The 26,840-nt window shown below is 36.7% G+C and overlaps 1 protein-coding gene across 1 annotated transcript; it reads left to right on the forward strand.

Moving 5' to 3' along the window:
- Positions 1 to 2,173: 2,173 nt before the first annotated feature.
- Positions 2,174 to 19,852, forward strand: LOC129954164 (N-terminal kinase-like protein). Its single transcript, XM_056067888.1, has 13 exons — positions 2,174 to 3,156; positions 3,228 to 3,451; positions 8,615 to 8,941; positions 9,000 to 9,078; positions 9,148 to 9,369; positions 9,432 to 9,587; positions 9,656 to 9,771; positions 9,835 to 9,983; positions 10,051 to 10,215; positions 10,285 to 10,430; positions 15,054 to 15,185; positions 15,256 to 15,547; positions 15,612 to 19,852. Exons 1-13 carry the CDS (start codon positions 2,776 to 2,778, stop codon positions 15,731 to 15,733), a joined length of 2,511 nt encoding a protein of 836 aa, XP_055923863.1. The 5' UTR covers positions 2,174 to 2,775; the 3' UTR covers positions 15,734 to 19,852.
- Positions 19,853 to 26,840: the final 6,988 nt, after the last annotated feature.

Consider the following 26,840-nt stretch of genomic DNA (forward strand, 5'->3'; position numbering starts at 1 on the left):
GTTCAGATCATAGTTAGGCCAAGTTTTGCACGGCTGAAAATACATAAGGCCAAGACGTGGCCGATTTGGTTTGCAGTTTGGCCATTTGGAAATTGCCAGGTGCCTTCGAGCGTATTACGAGCGTCAGCAAAATCGATTATTCAGAAGCCATTGCCCCGTAGGCTCTGTCCAGGAGATCGTAAAACGTCTCCCTCTTAGACTCCTCAGTTCCATCGGTAGGGTTGTGTGCACATATGTAGTATACCAATGTTTTATAATGTAGCTTTGATGCGGATTACAGCCAGGCGATCGTTAATCGGCTCAGACTTTTCCACGACGAATCCTCATCCTATCATGTGCATTCTTTGATGACAGCTGTTATAAATGTCACAGTTATATCGTTTCATCACACACAATATCTTGGATATGCAGATGACATCAACATTATGGGAAGAACCAAACGAGCAATGACGGGTGCCTTCTCTAATATCGACTCTGTGGCTAGGAAAATGGTCTTGACATTATAGAGGACAAAACGAAGTATTTACTGTCGTCAAATAGAGTCGATTTACATCGTAGACTTGGTCAAAACGTGACAATTGACAGGTATAACTTCGAGGTGGTAAACGAATTGATTTATCTGGGCAGTGCTGTTAATTCTGCAAATGACATCAGCGCGGAGATTAAACGTAGAATTACTCTTACTAATCGCTGTTTCTTTGGCCTAAGCAAGCAGTTGAGGATTAAGGCCCTATCGCGAAGTCTTTCTGTATGGTGCAGAAGTATGGACACTCTCCTAGGTGGATGAAGGATCTCTTGGTATCTTCGAGGGGAAGGTTCTGCGTACTATCTATATTCCGGTTTGTGTCGACAGACAAAGTAACATCTGACGGAGAAGATATAATTATGAGTTACAGCGTACTTGACACTGGTTAAAAAACTGCGTGCTCAACGCTTAAGATGGCTAGGACATGTCGATCGAATGAACATCGAAGCTCCAGCTCGTAAGGTATTCAACGCCAAATCTGAGGGAACAAGAAGCAGAGGCAGGCCTCATCTCCGGTAAAGTAATTAAGTTGAGGCCGACGCACGTCAACTTGGTATTCGAAACTGGAGGCAGCAAGCTAGAGATCAAGTAAGCTGGCGAAAGTTATTACTTGAGCAAAGGAACACAATGCGCTGTAGCGCCAACTAAAGTAAGTAAGTATTTCGTTTCATCATTCCTGATCCTATCCATCTCATCTTCTGGATCGCTGTACCGCCAGAGGTAAGTTTCTATTTTTTGAGTAGAACCTAAGGTATAGACTATTCGTTTTTATAAACCAAGGGCATACTCGCAAAACGTGGTCCATTTTTGTTCCGTGTCAGGTTGCCTTTTTAAAGAGTTCGCTTTTCGAGGCTTCACGTGTGTCTCCCAAAACATTTGAGTTTTTATTACTCTTGCCAGATCGTTAGCCCGCCGCCATCGCATTAAACTCCAAATCTATAGGGACATGGGTTTGGTGTTGAAGTTGTTGTTTCCTTACACCCACCCACCCAAGTTTAAAGCTTTAGTAAATCATGACATAAAGCAAAGACCAGTATCCGTGGAGGTAATATAAGCATATGATGTGTAGGAAAAGATACAGTGCAAGGCCCTCACTTCCTACCACATCCATCATTACATTTGTTCAAAATTTGAGCAGGTAGAGCGGCGGAGGAAGCGAAAAGGGAATATATTTAAATTTGTCCTAAATATTTTTATAATATTTGCATATTTCGCTTAAAAAAAAATGATTTTTTTTACAAAACTTATAATTTAGTGATCTTTTCTACATAAACATTTTTTTTTAAACAAAATCTTGTATATTTGTATGCCTTTTCTGTAGACAAACAAATACGCAAATGTACTTGGTAATTATTTTATTTCCTGTAGACTTTTGTGTTGTCTAATATACGTAATAATAATAATAATATTTTTTTATAAATCATTTTCATATAAAGATGTTCTTCTTTTGTTTTAATTAATTTTAAAATTATTACCACCTCAGCATAATCTATTACCTAATTTATTATGTTTACAAAAATCTACTCCATTTCTACTGTCAGCTGTTGTCTTGTTGATTCATTTCTATTCGCGCAGTTTGTCTCATTTGACACTGACATTTGTGACATTTCGCGCAGTTAATTTTTTCGCATCTTTCAAAAAAAAAATTCTATGCAAACGAGAAACGTCATACGTCATTAAAGAAAACTGTGAAAAAACGGAAAAACCAAAAAATTCTTTGAAAAAAATCACAAAATCTCGTTAAAAATTAATCAAAAATCTTATTTATTGTCTTAAAAAATGATTTAATTGTTAGAAAAGTTGAAAGAACAAATCGAAATATACCAAAGTTAGAAACATATTTACGTAGATAGTAGTTCCTTTTTTCTTTTAATGTTTATTCGTAGCAAACATATTTTATTGGCTAAACAACAATACGATATTGTTAAGACGGATTATATCGAATTTGTTGTTCCTCTATTAACTGGGTATATAGAAAATTCCATTTCAATACTCAGTTTTCGTGGATTCGCCTGAAGTCCGGTGTAAACAGAAACAGAAACAGACTGCTGCGTCGTAGTCGTAAACGACAACGACGGGGACGACCACGACCACGACGACAACTACGACGACGACGTTGACGTTGACAAAGAATAATCTAAAACTCGCTAAAGTGTAGGCAGGTGACACGGCGAGTAAGTTTTTGGTGTCTAACCCCCGAACATTGTTTAGCTTTGGCCAACAAGATATTAACCCGACGGGCAAAACATATGATGTGGTCGTTCTTCTCGCGCGACTCCTCCAAAGAGTTCCCTTACGAGATTGGGGAACAAGTTCCCGGATACGAATCGCGTTCGATATGGTCGCAGCACAAAGCGAAACGCAAGTCCACTAACGAAGAGGTATCGGTTTTTGTGTACGACATTAAAAACGGTTCCGATGCGAAATTCGATTTGGCCAAGGCCGCGGTAAAACGATTAAAGACGCTTCGTCATCCGAGTATTTTGCAATTTTTGGATAGTTTGGAAACTGACAAAGTGTTGTATGTTGCAACTGAGGCAGTAGAACCATTGGGTACGCACATAGCCAAATTGGCATCAGATGGTCCACAGAAAGATCTGTATTTGGCTTGGGGAGTGTTTCAAATTACGGTAAAACAAGTTCTTTTGGATATTTCTTCATGATTTAGTTTATTGTTAAAAAAATAATATTTTGTTTACAGCGAGCTCTTTCTTTTCTTAACAACGATGGCAACTTGAGGCACAACAACGTATCAGTGTGGTCTGTGTTTGTGAATGCGTCAGGAGAATGGAAACTGGGAGGCTTGGAGTATGTATCGCCAGCTGATGGTAATCCAATGCCTCCGATTAAGATACCTCCAGCTCTCGAGGTCTACGATCCTCCAGAGAAAAACGATCAGACAAAACTTAAAGCAGCAACTAAGTGGTAGGTGTTTGTTTTAAATTAATTTAAGTGTCATTTTCATTTTTAAAAGGGGATCTTAAAGCAGTTCTGTGTCTAATGATCTGAGTCCAATTTCGAGGTATCGAAATCGAAAGGAATAGTGAAATAGTGTTCTTTTATTTTGGCCAATTGATATAATAGTCTCTTGGAAACATATTTTACGGGGTTTTCGACAAGAGGTTGTCTTTTGATATTTTAAATAATGGATATTTATTTCATTGTAAATAATAAAGGTATGCCATGAACAATATAAATCGATGCAAGCAATGATCCGCAACTATATTCTTTTCATGGCTTCGATATCTTCAAAAATTCCTGATATACAGAAAAAAACATGGTCAGGAAACTTTTCTTTTGCACTTTTCATGAAGCACGTGTCCACATCAATTTCTTCCGATTCTGGCAATACAAAATTACTTACCTAACAAAATCTATTCACCGAACAAGTTGCAATAGCCCCATTATGGAACAATGAAGGTCTAATACCGCAGCTATCGCTGGTGCAAAAAACGGTTGCACGTTCAAGATGACGAAGCTGTTTCACAATCATTTATTGTAGCTTTCTGCTTAGAAAATGAGCTTCGTCCCTGAAGACAATTGTTCCAAACCATTTTGATACATTTCAAGGACAAAATCAACAAAGACATGACGTTTTTGGTGATCGAGTGTCGCGAGTTTTTGTGCTAACTGAACTTTAAAATATTTATGCCAAACATAATGTCGTTTGTCGAATTCTTGATGTTTAAATGTGTAAAAAAAAGTTTTGTAAACTCTGACTGCAAAATTTTCGCCATTTTTGTTCAAGTGGGTATTGTTCAAAAGTAACAGCTGCCCAAATAGTGGGCTATTCCAAATGAAACCTTTATTTCTTACTAATTCGATTAATTTAATGGACAATTTAAGTTCCAGGATTTTAAAAGTCATTGCAATTTAGAAGAAATTTTGTTAACAATAGTTCCAATTTTCTCCCGCTGAACTTTAATTCTGCTAACTAAGCCAGTGTCGCTGTACAGCCCGTACAGTTCGTCGTGATATCTTCTACTCCATTCTCCATCTATGCGTACGGGACCAAAATTAACCCGAAGCATTTTTCCCTCAAGGCATTCTTAGACGCTCTCATCTTTCTCTGACTGGGTCCAGGCCTCAGCGCCATAAATGGGCACCGGGATGATGAACGTCTTATAGATGGTGATTTTAGATGCTCGAGAGAGGACTTTACTTCTCAATTGCCTTCTAAAGCCAAAGAAGCAGCGATTTGCAAGAATTAATCTTTCTTTTGATTTCAGCGCTGGTGTCGTTGTCTGTATTAATAGCGGTGCCTGGGTAGACAAAGTCCTTAACTACCTCAAAGTTATAGCTGTCCATGGTGACGCTTTGTCCAACACGTCGTTGTTCAATGTCCTTTTTTGATGACAGCATATACTTGGTCTTGCCTTCATTGACCACTAAACCCATCTTCTTCGCTTCCGTCGCAATGCTCAAAAACGCTCCACTTACATCACGCTTTGACTATCCAGTTATGTCAATATCATCTGCGTTATCCGAGTAATTGGATGGACATTTGAAAGATTGTGGCCCTAGTGTTGACGGTTGAGTTTTGCACCATTCTTTAAAGAACGATGTTGAAGAAGTCGCATGACAGTGATTTTGCCTTGCCTTGGCTTGTCTAAAACTGTTTTTGACATCGAATGCATCGGTAAGATCTTTTCCGATCTTGATAGAGCAGCGTGCATTTTCCATCGGCATTCTGCACAAAGGGATAAGTTTGACAGGGATGCCAAAACAAGACATTGCTCTGTAGAGCTCTTCCATATGGATGCTGTCGTACGCGGCTTTAAAATCGATTTGTAGAGTGACTATTTGGTCGATAGTGGACTTTCCTGGTCTGAAGCCACACTGATAAGGACCTATCAGGTTGTTAACAAACGGCTTCAGACGTTTACATAATACGCAGAAAGGATCTTATATGCAATGTTAAGGAGACTAATGCCTCTGTAATTGGCGAAATTTAGAGGGTCTCCTTTTTGTATGTATCGAAAAAATTATGCTGAGATTCCACTCATCGGGCATGCTTTCTTCCGACCATATTTTGCAGATGAGTTGGTGCATGCTCCCTACCAAGTCATCGCCTTCTGCTTTGAATAGTTCGGCAGCGATGCCGTTAGCCCCTGCAGGTTTGTTTGACTTAAGTTTATATATAGCTATCTTCACTTCGTCGAGGTCGGGTAGGCGGAATTATTGATCTGCGTCACCTTGGTTGAGTGGTTCTATCTCCCTTACAGCGGAATTCGGTTCGTCATCATATAATTTGGAGAAGTGGTCTTTCCATATTCTCAACATAGACTGTGGTTCCACTACGATGTTCCCCTGATCGTGCTTATAGGCTTCGGTTCTTGGCTGGTGCCCTTGGGAGTTTTTTTTTTACCTTTTGGTAAAATTTACGAACCTCATTCCTGTTGTGACATCCCTCTATCTCCTCGATCGCGCGCTTCTCATGCTCTCTTTTTTTTCCGTCTAAGAAGCCAGTGTTCTTCTTTTGCTCGTAGAGCTAGCGAGCAGCTCTAGTCCTTTTGTGCAGCGCCGTTTTGGTTTTCAATCCTTAATGCAGCAGCATAGGACTTCTTAAAAGGTTACTAGATACTCGATGGGAAAAGGACATGGCAGTCTCTTGCGATTGTAGCCGTTTAACGTCAAAACTTTTCACAGTACATCCTTGTTTTGACTTGGACCGGGATATCCGTACCTTGGCTACAACAAGGTAGTGGTCCGAGTCAATGCTGGCCTCTCGGAATGTTCGGATATCCTGTATACTGGAGAAGTGTCGTGCGTCCATCGCAATGTGGTCAATCTGGTTGACGGTTGATTGATCAGGAGATTTCCATGTCCCCTTGTGGATATTGAGATGTGTGAACTGCGTACTAGCTACCAGAACGTCTCGCCCCGCAGCGAAATCGATCAGCCTGAATCCGTTGTCAGAAATGGTGTCGTGCAGGCTGTATCTCCCGATTATGCCACCAAAGATGTCTTCTCTTCCTAGCTTGCCATTAAAAACTCCTAAGACAATTTTAATGTCATAGCCAGGGCACTGCTCATATGTCTTCTCCAAGAGCTCGAAGAATATGTCTTTGGTGTCTTCATCTATCTCCTCTGTTGGGGCATGCGCGCATATTAGGCTTATGTTGGCGAATTTAGCCTTGATGCGGATTGTCGTGATGCGCTCGCTGTAGTATACATCGCAGTCTTTTAGTTTGCGTTTGCCCGTTCCATCAAATCGCACTTCTTAGATGGCGATAATATCTGCCTTGCAGTAGTTTAAGGCTTCCGCTAATTGTTCGGCTGCACGTGGTCTGTTAAGGGACCTAACATTCCACGTACAGATCCGAAGTTCGTTGTCCTTATTTCGTTTGCGTGGGTTGTCAACAGTGAATCCGTTCGTATCCGAGGTTTGTTGGTGCTTCGCAACTCCAGGTATTTTTTTTTCGTGGCCAAGAAGTCACCCCGACGGCACAGCCCCCAACCTGGAGGGCCAGATCATTAGTATAACTCCAAGGACGGGGAGCCGGATAAACTTTACAGGCCTGGGCTCCGAATATGTTGAAGGAGCCCTATAAGGTGTTCACTAAGTAGTTCAACCCTACTGGAACTGTAGACGCCACCGTTGAATTCGTCTGCTGTTGTCTGAATAAGGAGTGGTGACTTAGTGGAAATACCTCTCCCCCCTCTCTCGTTTGCTACCCCGAACAAATTTCCACTAGGGTTGACCCGATTTCCAGTTGAGGTACTAGGCACCCGATGTTCACCGCTGGGAGGTGAGAGTAAGAGTTGATGACAGAGGTGGGTTTTGAGAAAAAACTGTAACAGTCATATATGACGAAAAACCAAATTTTTAACATGACCCGAAATTAGGCAAACAATACTAAAAAAAAAGAACGTACGTAACACCACGTCATCCTCGGTTCCAACGTTCGTTCACAGTGACACTACCCATGTAAGCTCAACTGATAACCCTTTTATCGATAATGCGTGCTTTTAGTGTTGAAAACGATCTCTTCTCTTCCACTTCTAATGCATTACGACTATATCCTCAGCTTATCATATTCGTTTCTTGATTTACATCCTTGTCATTCGGGTGAGGAACTTCAACGGCAGCGTTTGATAAGCTTAAAAAATTTAGCTTATTGCTATCGAACATTGTCCAATCGGAAATTAAACCACTATGCATGAATGGCACTTGAATCGAGGAAACTTATTAAATTTTATCTCATATCTCATATTCGGCATTGCCAAAAATGCTGCTTGGTGCTTAGGATTTCTCCGACGCCCCCGGTGCAAAAAATTTGTTAACCCTTCTGATCTGGATGTAATTTATAAGGCCTTTATCCAATGCTAAAATATAACTCGCATATTTGAAAAGGTACCCGTAAAACAAGTTTTATGTCTTGTGGATAGAATTCCAAAATGTTTTTGGAAATTGAAAAGCCATAAAACTATAACTGAAACATTTACGAGTACAATGCTCGAACACCGCCGCAATGTTTCTTGTTTTTCATTGTTTTACTGACGTTTTTACAAATAATGGTCTGTCGAATTGGAATTCACCGCCCCCCCCCCCACAACGATTCAGCCAAATGGTCAATGTTTACATTTCGGCTCAATTTCGGACCTAATGTGAAGAATAGAGATTTTTTTCTTAACCGTACTTCGAGAATGTGGCATGCTTTACTTAACTCATTTTTCCCTTCCGTTTTAATATTTAAAACTTAAGGCCAATGTGCTCCTATAATATCTTCTCTTAAAGTCTTACCTATTGTAGAAAATTGATAGAATTCATACATTTGTATTCTGAATAAAAAAATTCACATGCTTTGAGTACCATAAGAGGTTGGCCCTTTTAATTCGGGCTTTAGATCAATCATAAAGTAGGGTATCAGCTTTTTTCTGGAAAAGAAGAAATTGCTGTTTTTCTTAATGATTAGGAAATTTAATAGAAACTTTGATAAATATATTTTTTTTCTTAAAGTTTTCGACTGAACTTTTTCCAAACAAAAGCTTTCAATGTCTAAGATCTCACACTCTGCAACAAACCTAGTTTATTTTCATAACTTTGGCTCAAAACTAAAACTGCTCTATTTAATTTTTTTTTAGCTCTGTTGATATGTGGGGTTTGGGATGCCTCGTATGGGAGTCCTTCAACGGTCCATTAAAAGTTCGTGGTAATTTAAAGGATATCGATAACGTTCCCAAGTCTTTACAATCATTATATTGTGAACTTGTGGGTGCATCGCCATCAAATCGACCAAATCCAGCCGATATTATAACACGATGTCGCAAGCCTGGAGGGTTTTTCAAAAACGACCTAGTCGATACTTTGTTGTTTTTGGAAGAAATTCAAATTAAGGACAAAGCTGAAAAAAATCGATTTTTCAGTGGTTTAACAATACACTTGGAGAATTTTCCCGAAAATGTTTGCAAGTAAGATTTTACAAACAAATCCTATTTCAAGAATAGTTTGGATAACCTTTCTTTTTAGACACAAAATACTTCCTCAGTTAATTACGGCTTATGAATATGGTGATGCTGGATCTGCAGTTCTTGCTCCAATGTTTAAAGTATACTTACATATTTTGAAATGTATGGTTTGGTTATTTGAATTTCTTGATTTATATTTTAAATTGCAGCTAGGAAAATTATTAGATGAAAACGAATACCAAAAGCGAATAGTTCCATGCGTAGTGAAACTTTTTGCATCAACAGATCGTGTAACACGTTCTCGTTTATTGCAACAGTTGGAACTATTTATTGCGCATTTACAACCACAAGTAGTAAATGATCAGATATTTCCCCAAGTTGCACATGGCTTCCTTGACACAAATGCTACAATTCGAGAACAGACGGTTAAGGTAATTTTTAACTGTTTCTTTTGTCTTTTGATTTTTTATAATTATGACCATTTTCTTTGTAGTCCATTATTCACTTGGCTCCAAAATTAAACTACAACAATTTAAACGTGGAAGTGTTGCGACATTTTGCACGCCTGCAAGCACGAGACGATCAAGGTGGTATTCGAACCAATACGACAGTGTGCTTAGGAAAAATAGCTCCCCACTTGCATCCACAGGTAATTTATTCTTCTCATTATTGATTTCACTTTACAGTATTTAAATATTTTTATAAAATAAAACAAAGGTGCGACAACGAGTTCTAGTATCTGCATTTATAAGAGCCATGCGGGATCCATTCCCACCAGCGCGGGTTGCTGGTGTATTAGCGTTAGCAGCAACACAACAGTATTTCCTACTGAGGTAAATTATTTTTCGCTTATTTTGTTTTTAAAAAAATGTATATGTATATGCTTCGATTTTTAGTGAGGTCGCAAATCGTGTCTTACCCGCCTTGTGTTCGCTAACTGTCGATCCAGAAAAATCTGTTCGAGATCCAGCGTTCAAGACAATTCGTGGTTTTCTGGGAAAACTAGAAAAAGTTTCTGAAGATCCCAGTTTACGTGAAACAATGGGTTAGTTTAAAATACATGCAAATAAGAAAGTTTTTTAAGTGACAATTTTTGTTTTTTATTTTTACAGAGGCTGATGTTCATACAGCAACACCTTCTATAGGTAATGCTGCTGCTACTTGGGCTGGTTGGGCGGTAACTGCTGTAACGGCGAAATTCTATCGAAGCCAAAGTGATTCGTCAAGGCCGCGACCGCCACTCACAGGTCGAAATCTATCAAAACCAGCATCATTAGGTAGGTTATCAGTATAGAAAATGTTGAATTTGAATTAAATAACCATTTTTCATATTTTTGTATCAAAAGAACAACCATCAAGTAGCAGTTTATCGACAACAACGTCTAGTGTAACATCAATGACATCTTTGGAACATGAAAGTAATGACACATCAGCATCTGCCAGCGATTATGGTGCAGATAATTGGGATAACGAAAATTGGGGTGAAATGGATGTAAGTTCAATTTCTATTTCTCTTTTTTTTCCAATTTGAAGTTCTTTGTTATTTGAACCCTATCGAGACTCTCGAACATTTTTTTGGAATAACAACTAACTTTCTAGTTTCCAATGTAAACAATTCGTCTTGACTTTTCTATTTGGGTAAAACAACACTCGAAGCAGAGTGTGCTGAGATTTTTGAAGAGGTCAACGAGCCCACTATATTCTATAGGACGTCGTCGTTAATGATCGCGCAGTAATCTCTCTTGACATGTTCCTTTCTGATACAGATACAAATAATATAAGTGTTCAATTTCTTCAAACACACCTGACCATTATGTTGTATTGTGTTGGAAGACTTTACGGCCGGAGTATTGTTCGATATGCGCTCTACGTGACCAAGCCATCTTAGTCATTAGACTTTTATCCTTCTGGCTAAGTCACTCATCTTTTATGCATACAGGACCGTAGCTCACGTTTGTCATAGTCAATGCTTCTGCATTGTAAAGCAGGACGGGTTTGATGAGGGCCTTATTTAGCGACACTTTAGCTGCTCAAGTTCAAACTTTACTACTCAATTACTTTCTTATCCCAAAAAAAAAAACAGTTTAGCAAGAATAATTCTTCGTTTTGTCTCAGCGCTGGTGTTATTTTCTACATTCATAGCGGAGCCTAGGTAGACAAAGTCCTTAACTACCTCAAAGTTAAGTCTGCCGATGGTGACGTTTTGACCGTGACTTGAGTATAGGTGTTATAGGCCCTTTCTTGATGACAGCATGTACTTTTGCCCTCATTTTTGAAAGATAGTGGTTCTAATGTTGACAGAGCATCACCTTGTTTAAAGCCTTTTTGGCATCGAAGGTTCGGTTAAATTGTTTCCATACTTCATTAAGTGTGCAGCGCGAATTTTCCATTGTCATCCTGTAAAAATGGGCGAGTTTCGTAAGGATACCTGTAGATGCTGTCATATGCTGCCTTGAATTCAATAAAAAGATGGTAGGTGTCGGGAAAACGAAATAGTTGGCTTTCGTCGTCTTTTTGAATGGATCATCTTGTCTGTACTTTCTGCAAAAGTGGAACTTACATATCCTCAGCATTGACTTCGGTTCTACTATAATGTTTCCACTTTTGTATTTGCAGCCGAGTTTATGCACTTGTAAATTTAGTGTCACCTGCTCATAAAACTTTCGAACTTCGTTTCTGCCCTCTGAGAAGTCGTTGTTCCTCTCTCCTATTCTGCTCATAGATCTCGTGAACAGCTTTCGTCTGTTCCTAACTAGCCACTTGCAATTACCAAATACACCATCACGGAAGGACGTTCGTGTCATGCCTTCCACTTGACTCCCTTTATAGCTTGTCTAGCTCTTCATTGAATCTTCTTCTTCCTACTCCTACGATAAACACAGGATCAAAAATCACTCGAAGAATCTTTCTCTCAAATCAAAAAGTAACTTTTCTTCCGAAGCTTTCATTGTCCTTGCAGGACTGAGATGATTAAGGTCTATACAACGTCTCCTTAGTTAAATGAGAGAGGGTCTTTCTACTTAAATGATTTTCTGAGATCAAATATAATAACCACTTCAAAGTTATATGTATCTATCCATCGTAATATAATTAGGTAATAATATTAAGTCTTCTTGCAAGAGAAGAAAGTTAGATGTTAATTTTCTTAAAAATCATCAGCATATATTAGAACAGAAGAATTTTGTACAATTGAAACCAAGTCATTTATAAATAAAAGAAACAGAATAGGACCAAGGTGACTACCCTGGGGGACACCAGAATTCACAACAAATGAACTTAAACACTCATTACGAAATTTAACACTCTAAAGTCTATCTTGCAAATATGAGGAGATCCAGTTTATAAAACAGTGTTTAAAACCTTGCTGCGATAGTTTTAAAAAGTAATGTTTTATAACTCAATTTGTCAAAGGAAAATTCATATTTTTGAAAAACATCTAAACAAAGGGACGTAAAGTTAAACAGATAAGTAATAGTTGAACGCTTTTTAACAAAACCATGCTGGTTATCACAGATAATTCAACTACAGTGAAAAGAAAGGACGCTACACACGATTGACTCAAACAGTTTAGGTATCACAGATAGTTCAGCAATAGGTCGGTAGTTCATTATTTCGTTTTTAGGACCTTTTTTGTGTACTGGTATTATGAAGGAGTTCTTCCAGATAAAAGAAAACAGCAAGTTTCGTAAAGACGAACACAGTACGCAGCACATTTCTTTATAATGGATGATGGTAGAACGTCGGGAGCAGGACTAAAACATTCGTCAAGTTGTAAGATAATATTAAGGACAGTATCTTCACTTATAACGAAATTAATAGAATTTAATTGGTGGGAATTTATAACAGTGGTAGATGTGTTAGGAAAACTAATAGTAGTAGTTTGCAAAAAACATGTTCGCAATTATTCTCGGCTCATTACTATTTGATGTCGAATCAGTCATTAAGTTAGGGTACCCACATGTTTTCTTCTCACGATTAACGAATTTCCAGGAGCTATCAGAATTATTTTTAAGATTTAATTCAATTTTCCGAATGTAGTCATCATATAGGATGTCAGTGAAAAGTTGTTTTATTATTAGGAACGTCCTATGATCATCATCAGTTCCTGTTTGATTATACTTTATCCCAACTTTGTTCCTTTTGTTCAAACCATAGTGGAATACTCAAGTTATTTCGTCAATATTTAAGTTACAAAATAAGTGATCTCAATACTCCAATGTCCCAAAACCAGTAAGAAATGTGGGTAATTCGTGCAAAATATGAAGAATTTCTCTTCTTCCTCGGCTCATACGCTTGTTGTCAATGACAATCCCTTATCTATCACGCCTCAAATCCCACCTCACCTTATATAAGCCATAGCTACCCCAGTTATTGAGCCCATTGATGGTTCTTTTGTGTACTCGTACTTTGTTTTTTTGTTTATCCTACTCTTCAATTCTCGTTCCGATAACATGAAAAACAGCACACAGTTATATAAATAGCACACATTATTGTTAATTATGATCTTTTATTAAATTTAAGTGAAAGTAGCATTTAAGGTTTATGTACATAAAGTTTTTATTGCTTAAATGAAATTTTATATGTTTTTTAATGTATTAGAAACCATAAGTTTCCTAGTTTCAGTTATTTCTGTAAGAAAATAGAGATAAGAACCACAGTTAATAAACTTTTGTCATTATAGCTTGGACATTTAATCAGCACATGTGCTATAAAATTGAATTTACCTTTTGATTTCTTCATTCTTGCTGTCAATCACGGCTTGACATCTTCTTGACAGACTTTCCACCAATTTTCTGCCCCGTGCTATTGGTGTTGAATACCAAGCATTTTTAATATTTGTCCACAATTCTATAAAATTTTTGGGATTTTGACCTTCCAATTGGAGTTCAATGTCATTCCACAGATTCTCAATCGGGTTGAGATCGGGAGACTGAGCCGGCCACTTCAAAACACTAACACAATTATCATCTAAACATGATTTTACTAACCGTGAAGTATACTTCGGATCATTATCGTCCATAAAACGCCATGTCAAAGGCAAATTGTCATCAACGTAGGGAATCATATGATCTGTCAATATGTTTGTATAAATATTTTGATCCATTTTTGAGCTTATTTTGACAATTGGGCCGCGCCGGCCGTGCCAAGAGAAAGCTCGTCACATCATAACATTTCCTCCTCTGTGCTTAATTATTTTGAGAGTGTACTTTGGGTTGTATTGTTGGTTAGGTGGACGCCAAACATATTTTTTTCCATCTGATCCGAATCTGGGGAACTTTGATTCATCACTCCAGACCACGTTGTTCCAAAAATTAAGAGGCTTTCTTAGGTGTTCCTTAGCAAACTGAATTCTGCACTTTATATTTTTTTTGAGACCTTAATTGAATTTCATTCAACCGCCGCCTGATTGTCGGGGAAGACAGAACTACCGTTATGTAACTCAACATCAGATTTTATTTGGTTTAAAGTCTTGAATGGGTCTGCCGTAGAAGCTCTTTGCATTAAATGATCTTCTTTTAATGTGGTTTTTCTTGCACGTGGGGCTCTCGAAACGTTTTGTGAAGTTCCAAATGTCTTAAGATGGTAAATTGCGATGTAAAAAAGCTTTCTTGAACAATTTAATAACTCCGAAATTTCCGAAACCGTCTTTCCTTGAGCTTTCATCCCATTTATGGTCAGCTTTTTATCCTCTGGTAATGTGGTCCTTTTCCTATGTCTATTAAATTTTTTTACAGACATTTTTTTTTAAATTCACGCATAAGCACTTACCGGTCAATTAATTAAAATAAACGTTAATATATTTATATGAAATCAATCAGAATATGGATAATTCTGAGTGAAAGTTTCCTTGTGCTAATTAAATGACCAACCATTAACAATGATGTTTGACTAGTTTCAAATATAAAGCCCACCTTGCTGTCTAACGCGAATGTAGAATCTTTCAGGAATTATTCAGGAATTTAAAACAACATCCTTTCAAACCGTCTCTTATTTCCCTACTGCTCAAACTTTGTCTTTCTTATAAAAATGGTAAAATAAAATATGTCTTTAAAAAATATATTTCCAAGTAACAAATGTAACTGCAATAAACCCTATCATCCATTCTTATTCTCAGACTTCACAGGATCCAAGTAGTCCTTTAGCTGGTGCAGTTCCAAACAGTGGACAAATTAATGCTTCTACTGCCCTTGCAGATGTTCGAGATGGTTGGGATAACGAAGAATGGGGAAGCCTAGAAGAGGATCCTGTACGATATTAAATTCCAACAATTGCATTGAGTAACTGTTAACTTTTCTTTTTATTTACTTTAATTTAAGATCGAAGAACAGGAACAGGAGCAGGAGCAAATACAACAGAACCTTCATTATAACGATGTCGAACCAAATAACAAAAGTCAACAGCAACTGCAACAGATACAGCAGCAGCGACCAAACGATTTGCCTAGCGTATCCAACCTACTAACAAATTGCAACAATATCAGTCCAGTTCACGACGACGACGACGGACACGGCCATGGACATGGACACATAAACAATACCAACAATGCCAATTGGAATAGTGATTCATGGGCCGATGGCGAATTCGAACCTATCGAAGATGCTTTAACCGGTAAGTCAAAAAAAAAAAACAATTATAAATGAAATTTCATAATAAAACAAAAATGTATCGCTAGGAAATCCAAAACTTGATGAAGCTAGAAGAAAACGTGAAGAGAAAAAGCTTCAACGTCAGCGAGAATTGGAAGCACGTCGAGCTCAGCGAGGTCCAATGAAGTTGGGTGCTAGAAAGCTTTAAAATATAATATAAAAAAAGAGAAATCTTATAGAAATTTTCAACAAGAAATTATATACATAAATTACAAAAACAAAAAATATATATAAATAGAAAAAAAGTGATTAAATAAATGAAAGCTAGGAAATACAAATTGTAAAAATAATATGAGAGAAATGAGAAGCCGAATCTTCTCTGTCCAGACACAGAAAGTTTAAAATAATAATTTTTTATTCGATTTAACTTCTTTCTTTGTTTTTTTTTTTTTTGTAAGCCGTTAATTGTGATCCCACTTTTATTTAAAAAACTAAATATCAACTTTTTATCGAAGGCACATGTAATTTAAATTTTATTTTTATCAAATAATTTGTGTTTAAATATTTGTGTTCATTTAAATTAGAATCACTCCTTGAAAAAGCACATAGACTTAAACTTTTAAAACATTTAAATGACAGCTTAATTAATTTTCGCGATGAATCTTTTCCTTATAACGTTGCAAAAAAACAAACAAAAAACGGGAATCAACTATGAATAAAAGAATACTGAAATATAAATTATGTCCATAAAAAACAATTGTATTTGATTAGTAATTTAAGTTGCATATAAAAAATGTCTTATTTTACTTATGAGTTCTATGTAAGTTTTTTTTTTTAATTTGATATAAAAAAACTTTATAGAAAATGGCCAAAAAAGAAATCTGAAAATAACCTTCATTTATATGTTAATGGTGATGAGATAATCGGCTGTATCAGAATTTACAGCGGAGAACATTCGTACTAGGGATGATACAAATTGTATTACTTCAAAAATATTGCCACTTGATTCGAGACTAAAGACACTACTTAGCAAGAACTCAAAATCATTGGGATAGATATTTTTGTTTGGAAGACGAAAAATACCAACAGTTTTCAGTAGTACGAATTTTCTCCGATGGCTGGGGGCCTATGATAAGGCCGAATACAGAGCTATAGGTGTTAAATTAATTTTAAGTTTTCTGTCTTAAATGTTGTGAACCAACATAATACTCAATTACTTCTTCACTGATTTTTACAAACTTAGGTAGGAAAAACCTCTTTTGATTCGATCTTATAATATTAAATTTGTTTGCAATTCTTTAACAGTGCTGCAGTCTGTTCTTTGTTTAACACTTCCTAACTACTATGGTTATTTGTAAAACAAATTGTTCAAGTGTCGCTGTTACGAACTGTTGGAATTTGTTATGGGACTTTCCATGGGTAAATTCAGATTTCCCACAAAATTGACATATTTTCGTGGAACACGATTGAATTTGTTGCCATTGTGTAAGTGTAACTGGTAGAGCTGTCAAAATCCTAGCTAAACATTTTTAAAAATTGGTGCAAAGAAGGTTAGATCTACCTAAAAATCAAGATCTGCAGATTTGATATTAAATCAAAAACAAATCAGTTGGTTTTGTCCCATGGATTTGTGTTTTGACAGATCTGGATCAAGAATAAATTGATTTATTTTATCCATGAAAAATCCCTTAAGATTTATTGGCTGCGTTTAATCTCGTGTTAGATAGGGTACCTTGGATAGGTGGATTTTAGATATCTTGTTGAACGAGTTTGAAAGCTGTATTGAGATAGCTGTTAAAAAAGAAAAACAACTTTCAGCTGTTCACAAAAAGCAGATAAACAGTTAAGCTTCGAAGTTAAAATAGATCATAATTACCTTCTAAAATTCGGAGGCAAATATCATATTCATCATCTATTATGTACAGAACATCCGCAAATATAACTTCAACTAACATTTTCTATCTTTTTGTTTACCAACAAATACAAAAGGCTGAAATCAATTTACAAGTTTCTTGAAATTCAACCATGTGTTGAATCAGCTGTTCTGTCAGATACCTATATACCCCAGAAATTCTTGGATACCTTTGGATTCCTTTTTTGACATCTCAGCTGATCAACTGTTGTTATTTTACACGTAACAAGTAAACAAAGAGGTATACGGATACCCTATCTTTCTGAAATTGAACGCATCCATTAAGGACCGTAATTGCTACTTACAAATTGTTGATCTGTCAATCGACTACTATAAAAGATTAAAACATTTTTTTTATAACCTTAAATCGCAATTTAAATAACGAAAGGAAAATAAAAGCAGCTTTCAAAATGCAACAAAAATTGATAAAATAAACATGTGCATATGTATGTTTTTAAAATATATCCTGAATCAAACATTAATTTTTCTTTCAACAAATTGATGAAACTCAAAGAGAGCAGTCAACGAAAAACATTGGCTTGATTTATAATGAAAATTCGTGGTCCAATTTATTTGACAAATTGCTTTTAAGTTCATTAATCTCTCCCAAGCCACTAAAACAACTACTTTTTTGTAAACAAATCAATCACTTTGACAGTTCAACACTTTCAGCTCCGGAGCTAAGTTACGAATAGTTACAAATCGGAACTATTTAACGTCATGTTGTTAAAAATGGTAACAATTTTAACGTTTAGGAACGAAAATGGTTAACAATTGTTAACAATAGATGAAAATAGATAGAAAAAGAACAAACCTCTGCTTTAAAAAAAAAAACATTTTGTAGGCATTTTAATATTATAAAGGCTGTAGATCTGCATAGAAGAAAACGTTAAGGTACATTTTTTTAGTGATTTAACATAATATAGTACTGCGGAATTCTCATCCAACGTTCAATATTGCAATAAACAATGCTTAATGGCCTTACCCCTCAAACAATTCTACCGTACTACTTGAACTTCCGGGAATGCGCATCAGCTTTCTCTTGAGCTCAACTTCGGACCCACTATTAAACATAAATATTCTTTTTTCTCACTACCCACCATTTTGATATTCAAAACATTAGGCCAATGTGTACCAGTATCTATCCTATGAGGTAAGGAAATCGCTTAAGGGAGTGCAAGTTTTCTTAAACTACAACATAGGTTCTAGAGAAATGAGCAAATTAATTTGCAGTGTTTTATATTTGTATTGACTTTACAAACTTCCTTGAATCATTCAAGATGAATAAATAGGACTCAATGACTAAAATCTAATTCCACTAATCTTACTGGCAGATCAGCTTTATAATTTTAATATAATCCTGAGGGAAATTGTAAACAAGTTTATTGTTATTAAACAAAAAAAAACAAAGACTTTCCATTGGTGCAAAATTTCACACAAGAACCCAAATGTACAGCTTCTTTTAAGACTCGCCAAGTAAATATCAAATCAAATCCCTTTGCATTTTAACGCCACAGCACTCCCTGGATGAATTTAAGCTTGTCCATACTTTTCATTTTCATTATTCGGAGTCCGATAGCAGATTGTTTGAGATCGTGATATTTTAATCTCTTGTCCGTATTCTGAATAGAATGGACCTTCTCAGAATCCCCAATTTTTTTTACATACAATTGGTTTCCTTTGTATATAATTTTTCATGAATTTGCTGTAGATTTCTCGCAAGTTTAAAACCTCATTAGAATTTAAAGTTTTGTCTATGGGTAAACGTTCTTATTTTAAGGCTTTAATTATTGAATATTTCAGTTCTCTTTAGTTTGATCTTTGATGGTTATGATAAAATAGAAAAATATGTTCAAAACTTGAAACATGTAATAATTCCTTGATAATAAAAAAAAAAAACAATTTATCAAATCAAATGCATATAAACCAAAATAAAAAAATTTAAATTAAATCAATTCTAAATCAATCGTAAACATTTTTTAAATTCAAAATCTATGTGTGTAAGAATCTCCCTCTCCCTCAAACACACAAAATACAAAAACCAAAAACTTAATATACCTAAAAAAACAAATACAAAAACTCAGCTCAATATAAACAAAATAAAAACATGTAAAATGTATATTTTTTTCCTATCAGAGGTAGTTTTTAGTAAAAAAAAATAAAATAAAACTTAATTACTAAAATTATTACAACAAAATTTCAGCGTGCGAGCGTCCAAACGAATAGAGTTTTGTTAATCGTGAAATATTTAAAACAAAAATGAATGTATTTTATATATATTTAAATTAACTGTGTAAAAATGATCAAACAAACAAAATTATTAGAAAAACCAACAAAAAAAAATATAAAACAATATGGTTGTTGTTAACAAATTGCGTATTTTCTACTTTTCATAAAACAAAACAAACAAACAAACAGAAATGTAACATTTTATTAAACATATGTAAAACACTTAAACGCAGGTTTAAATCTAAAAACAAAAATATTGTAAAATATTTCGTAAAACACCCCTACGAGAATATAAATTATGTATAATTGTGTCAAGAAAAGAGCAAATGAAAATTTTAAAAAAAACAAGCTGCAAAAAAATTGTTTTAAACAAAATTAAAACATTTTTTATGGATTAAGGGAATTAATGTGATGTCGAATTTTTATCCTATTTAACTAATGATCGTCTTCTATTTAATATACGTCTACCCTAAAACTTAAACCGAAACAAAAACATAAACAAAAAAGAAACAAAATACTTAAATTAAAAAAAAAAGAAAACAAAAAAACGTAATTCTTAAGCACTAAACATAAAGTTTATATATATTTTTAGTGTTTTTTACACAAAATTATTATTATATTATTAAAATTTTTAAATTATCAATGTCCTCACAGATTTTGTCTTTATCATTTAGACCCAATGCACAAACCTTCCAAAACATTTTTAAATAGAAGTTATCTATAAATAATTGCCTACCCCAAATATTTAAAAAAAAAAAAAACAAAACAACAAAAAACATAAAAACATTTTTTACTCATACAAAATCTTAACTGCTTATTTTTCTCGGTCTAAAATATAAAAAATGAGATATAAAAAATTAAAACAACAATTATAAAAAAACAAAAGAATCAATGTAATAATTATATTAAACTTATTTTGTTTTTTACTTTTAATTTTAAATTTGTTTTTTTTTTCAATGGCTGTAAGTAAATAAGCGTTAAATGAGATATGAATTTTTAAAAAAATAGTAAAGAAAATATTGTTTAGAAATTTTTAAGACTGCAAAGAATTCATTGAAGTGGAAATAAAATCGTAATACAAAAAAGATGTCTGTTTTGAAAATCTATGGTTATGATTATGAACCCCTGAATTATAAAACTGGTCGACAATATTATGATTTTCTTTAAGGATTTTAGATGTCTAAACTGTAAATTTTTCTAAAACATCAGATTTTTAAAATACGCTTCGTGTCACATGGATAGGGACAAGCTTTTTTCGTTTTTTATTTTCCGATATTTCTTTAACCCTTAGGTTTTTTGGAAAACACAATTTTTGAATTAGGTTGATAAATACAAGTTTTATGACAGGTTTTCGAAAAAAGGTCATAAAAATGACATGTTTTTTGTGTCACATGAATAGGGGCAAGATCAGAATTTTCCTGTAAGACCCTTTAAAGTAAAGAAAATAACAAACAAATCTTATGGTTTAGTTAAATACTGGTTTTATTGAATGGATTCAAATAATTTTTAGTGATGGTACATCCGATAACCAGAGGTGTATGGATTCATAGAGTGCAATATTCCCTTCGGGGGGGAGAGGTGTTTCCACTAAGTCACCTCTCCCTATCCAGACGGCAGCGGAGAAATTCCCGAGATAGAATCAACGGTGGCGTCTACAGTTCCGGTAAGGTTGAACACCTTATAGGGCTTCTTCGACTTATTCGGAGCCCCAGACTTATAAGGAGCGGTTTTATGCGGCTCCCCATCCTTAGAGTTATATTTAGGATCTGGCCCTCCAGGTTGGGGGTTGTGCCGTCGGAGTGATTTCCTCGCCAGGTAAAAGCCTCATAGTTGCGAAGCACAAACATGCCTCGGATACGGACGGATTTACTGTTGACAGCCTACACAAACGAATTAAGGACAACGAACTTCGGATATGCACGTGGAATGTTACAGCGCTTATTTGGATGCGGGTTCGTCATTGGAGCCAGACTTAGGCAAGAAGTCTTGAGCTATAGGTGCATCATCAAAGCTAAATTCGGCAACATTAGCCTGATATGCGCGCACGCCTCCACAGAGAGAAAGACGACAACACCAAAGATATGTTCTTCAAGCTCTTAGAAAAAACATATGAGCAGTGTCCTAGTTACGATATTAAAATTGCCCTGGGCGATTTTAATGCCAAGCTAGGAAGGGAAGACATCTTTGTTGGTATTACCGGGAAAAACAGCATGCACGACAACACTTCCGACAACGGATTCAGACTCATAGATTTTGCTGCGGGGCGAAACTTCCACAAAGGGACTTGAACTTCTCCAGATCAATCTATCGTCAACCAGATGGACCATTTTGCAATCGACGCCAGACACGCTTCCAGCATCAAGGATATACGAACTTTCCGAGGAGCTAACTTCGACTCGGATAACTACCTCGTTGTAGCCAAGGTAGCACTTCGGATTTCCAGACCCAAGGCAAAACAGGGAGGTGCTGAACCTCTCTCGAAGTTCTCTGCCGCCAACACAATGTATCGAAATTGCCAAGATGCAATCAGAGAAGCCGCCTATGATGTGCTGGGTTTCAAGCAGCCATCAACAAGGAACCCCTGGTTTGATGAGGAATGTTGGCAGGCAAATGCAGCCAAACAACAGCTCTATGAGCAGAAGAGGCGAGAGGAACACCGACTTTTCAGAAGGAAAAAGAGAGGGCATGAGAAGCGTGCGGTCTAAGATGTTGGGAGATTTAAAAACAGGAATGAAGTTCGAAAGTTTTATGAACAGATGAAACGAAATTCACAGGTGCATAAACCTAGAACTGAAGGCTGCAAAGATTAAAGTGGAAAAATCATAGTGGGACCGCAGTCAATGCTGAGGATATGGAAGGAACACTTCTGCAGACTGTATAACGAACCGAATTCCGCTGTCAGGCATGATGATCCATTCAACATAGTTGACGAAAGCCAACAATCCCGTCCTCCCGACTTAGACGAAGTAAACATTGCCATATCTAAGCTGAAGTCTAATAAATTCGCTGGAGCGGATGGCTTGAATACCGAGCTCTTTAAAGCATCTGGAGATAAGTTGGTTAGGAGCATGCACCAACTAATCTGTAAGATATGGTAGGAACAAAGCATGCCGATGAATAAAATCTGAAAATGGATCCTGAAAAAAGGAGACCCTCTAAACTGCACCAACTATAGAGGAATCAGTGTACTTAACATCGCCTATAAAATCTTCTCTGCCGTAATATGTGAACGTCTAAAGCCCATCGTTGACAACCTAATAGGTCCTCATCAGTGTGGTTTTAGACCAGGAACGTCCACAGTTGATCAAATATTCACATTATGGCAGATCCTCAAAAAAAAACCCAAGAACAACAAATCAACACCCACCATCTTTTCATCGATTTCAAGGCTGCATATGACAGCATCTACAGGGACGAGCTGTATAGAGCCATGTCTAGTTTTGGCATCCCTGCCAAACTCGTCCGTTTGTGCAGGATGACCATGGAGAATTCACGCTGCTCCAGAAAGGTTGGAAGCAACTTAACAGAACCTTTCGATGTCAAAAAAAGTTTTAGACAAGGTGCTTGAAAGAATAGTGCAAAGCTCACACGTCAACACTAGGGGCACTATCTTTCAAAAGTCTGTCCAATTACTAGTATATGCTGATGACATTGGCATAATCGGAAGAACTCAGTGTGATGTCAATAGGGCTTTTGCGAGTATTGAGGCAGAGGCGGCTAACCGCTGTTTCTTTGGACTAAGAAAGTAATTGAGAAGTTAAGTCCTCTCTCGAAGGACGAAATTGTTGCTATATGAGACCCTTATCATCCCCGTCCTGCTATACGGTGGCGAAGCATGGATTATGACAAAAGCGGATGAAAGCACCTTGGGTCGGTTCGATAGAAAAATTCTTCGTGTGATCTACGGTCCCGTATGCATCGAAGGCAATTGGAGGAGGAGATTGAATGACGAGCTGTACGGGCTGTATAGCGACGTAGACTTAGGTTAGGTTATTTAAGGTTATAGTGGCTGTCCAAGATGGAAACGGACACACTTAGGCCAATTTAATGGCCCATTGTGATACCACATGAATCTTGAGGCTTCCTCCTAAGCTCAATGGAACCAGTTAGAGTCCCTTAAGAAACGTGAGAAGCTGATTATACCGATATGATTTAGATCGTTAAAGAAGAATTCTCCTAGGTAATTCTTGCGTTTTCGAGCTAGAGCAGGGCATGTGCAGAGAAGATGAAGAACCGTTTCTTCCTCGTCCGTACAGCTTCTGCAAAAGTCATTTAAGAATACGCCTAGTCTCGTGGCGTGCTTTCCTATAAGACAGTGCCCGGTTATGACACCTATTATCGAGCTTATATGCGATTTGCTTAGAGAGAGCAAGCACCTTGAACGTTTTAAATCCAGTGTTGGCCAGATGTTTTTTGTGACTTCACACGTGATGATGTTGTTCCACCTGGTGCCTGCCCTCCTCACAGCGTCTTGCATTACCAACAGCGTACAAGTAGCGATTGGTATGCCAGTGTGTGCCAAACGTTTTAGGATGGGCTGCAATGGACCGTTCCTGGCGAGTTCGTCTGCCTTACAGTTACCTGGAATGTCTCTATGGCCCGGCACCCAGCATAGTGAATATTAAACTGCTGCGCCATCTCAAAATGCTCAAAAAGCCACCCGAGAGCTTAACCTTGACCAACTGCCAACGATCAGCCGATATTGTGCCATCATCATCGCTCCTGTCAATGACCGCAACCACGACTTTGCCCTTAGCAACGTCACTGAAACTGGCTTGTTTCTTGATGGCATTGAGGGGGGTGCTGGTGTTGTGCACCCGAGGCCGTTTTGGTGTCGGCACGGCCCCCTCAAGAGACCTTTCTCTCTTGGACGTAGAGTCCTTATTGGATCTTTTTGAAGCAAGTATGCTTTTGGCCCATTCGACGCTAGCGGTTTGCTACGAAGTCTTTTCAGCCCCCGATGATGCACCAGAGGCCTTCAAGATTTTCGCCGCTTGCCGCCTTTGTCTATAAAGGCCTTTAGAGAGTTTTCCATTTCTGGAAGTATTCTCACTAGTAGTGGTAGGGCCATTTTTCACAACCCTGCCACTACTGAAATTAGGTATCGCTACCTTTTTATTCTCGTTGCTACCAACAGCAGAGGAGGGTCCATGGTTAGCCACTACTCCTAGACTTAGCCAGAAGGGAAAAAATTCAACGAATAAGATGGCTAAGGACACGTAGAGCGCATGAAAACCAATGCTCCGGCCCGGAAAGTCTTCGAATCCACACCCACAGGACAGCGCAGTAGAGGAAGACCGCGGATAAGGGCCCGCACAAGTGGGAAGCGACCTCACCCAACTTGGAGCGCGAAACTTGAGACATATAGCTATCGACCGACCGAGCTAGATGGAGAAGTTTGTTGGGTGAAGCCCTAGTTCACACAGGACTGTAGCGTAAGTCCTTCTCCGTAGGCTTTAAGAAAATGGCAGCTATATCAATCGGGTCCGTCCAAATTATTTTTCTTTTCATCGGAAAAGACGGCGATATGCCGAGCTCGATTCCACCTGATGTGATTTGTTGCAAGATGAAGGCGTTGGCTATTGCGTGCCTCATACAATGGTTGGTGTCGTATATGGTCTGCCTTCAGAATCACCCAAACAACAGTCGATCTATTAGCATTTACCCCAGCTTCTGCCTTGATTTTACTAATGGAAAGCCTTGAATTTAAAGCAGCTCTTACTATCACCCGCTTTTTTTAAATGATGTGGCCTTCTTGAATCTTACTTGTGGTTTTTTCATACCTGTCTGGATCCTTAAGGAAGTTGTATACAACATTTGAACTTCTGATTTGCTGACTATATAACGGATGGTTTTGCCGAGATCCCGGTGAGCTCGATTTTGACCTCTACCCCTAACTAAGCTCCCAAGCAATCAGAGTATCCTTTCATATGATTTTAAACACGCTTATGGTAAATTTAGATTTTGTCCTTTTCCATATGTGAACCAAAAAAACAGGTGCTTTTTATGACTTGTATTTATGAAAAAATTTCGAAATATAAACTTAATACATACCACTACCATTCATTCCACATTTTTGCAAAAAAGCTAAGGGTTTAAGAAATATCGGTAAATAAAAAACGAAAAAAGCTTTTCCCTATCTTTGTGACACGAAGCGTATATGTCCCTTTTAAAACGCTAAAAACAACCAAAAACCGGGTTAGGTTGAGTTAAAACTTTAAACATCTCTTATAAATAAATTGTGTGATGATTTTGCATAGTTAAAATTTTTCTCTTCCTTATAGATACAATCATTTTAATTCTTAGTTTCTGTAAATAAAATTTGAGTCGTTATTGACTCTTTATGAAGTTTTGAGAAAACCTTGAATTTGATACTTTCATAGTTTTGAAAAACTCTTTTTAATTTTTCGCGCAGATTTCAAATCCAAATTTGAATATAAACCGTTCTGCCTTATTCTGTTGAAAACCAATTTAAGCAAAATGGTTTAGCGTTTCTTTCAGATTTCTGTAAGACAGGTATAGTGTTACAACTTATACAGATTTTTCGAATATTATATGAAATAATACATATAAGAATTTCAACTGAATATTGAAGAAAGGGATTATAGATTTGGAAAACTATCGTGGATTTTAATGAAAAAAAGCTGCTTCATAGATGAAGATAGCCTCTAAAAGCTTTATGTACGCATTTTTTTTTTGGAACAAGCAGTATCTCAAAAACCTAAACTGATTCATTCATTTTGAAGTAGAATTTGATAGTTTAAGAGCCGGAAGCAAATTTTGGGAGTATCGAGCTTTATTTACTTTAAGGACTGTTTTATCCCTGCCAACAACTTCTTGATATTTTGGTACATCATTATTTTGGTTTGTATCCATATAGTAAAAAAAACTTATAGATGTTTTTTTTGGGTTGAAAAATAAATTTGAATAAAGGTTAAAATGCGTCTGGCAAGCAGAAGGCTGAAAGTAAAACATCTTGGGCGCAGATTTTTGTAATCAGGGGATTTTTTTTGTTGATGTATCACACATGTTGTTATCATTTCCACCACAAAATCGGAAAAATTACAATTTTCGAACGCTTATCCCCAACAAGGGCTGTCAGACGGTTAAATTTGATATAATTGTGCGTAGGTATATCAACTCATTCACATCAAGAAAATTTTACTTCTTTATC

Source organism: Eupeodes corollae, chromosome 1 (assembly GCF_945859685.1).
Source record: "Eupeodes corollae chromosome 1, idEupCoro1.1, whole genome shotgun sequence".
Lineage (NCBI taxonomy): Eukaryota > Metazoa > Arthropoda > Insecta > Diptera > Syrphidae > Eupeodes > Eupeodes corollae.

What these genes read in the sequence shown, in the direction of transcription:
- LOC129954164 (XM_056067888.1), top strand. Translation starts at nt 2,776, where the DNA reads ATGATGTGGTCGTTCTTCTCGCGCGACTCCTCCAAAGAGTTCCCTTAC. An exon ending in ATCAAAACCAGCATCATTAG is followed by an intron (nt 10,216 to 10,284) that starts GTAGGTTATCAG and finishes TTGTATCAAAAG; the next exon opens with AACAACCATCAAGTAGCAGT. An exon ending in GAAGCCTAGAAGAGGATCCT is followed by an intron (nt 15,186 to 15,255) that starts GTACGATATTAA and finishes CTTTAATTTAAG; the next exon opens with ATCGAAGAACAGGAACAGGA.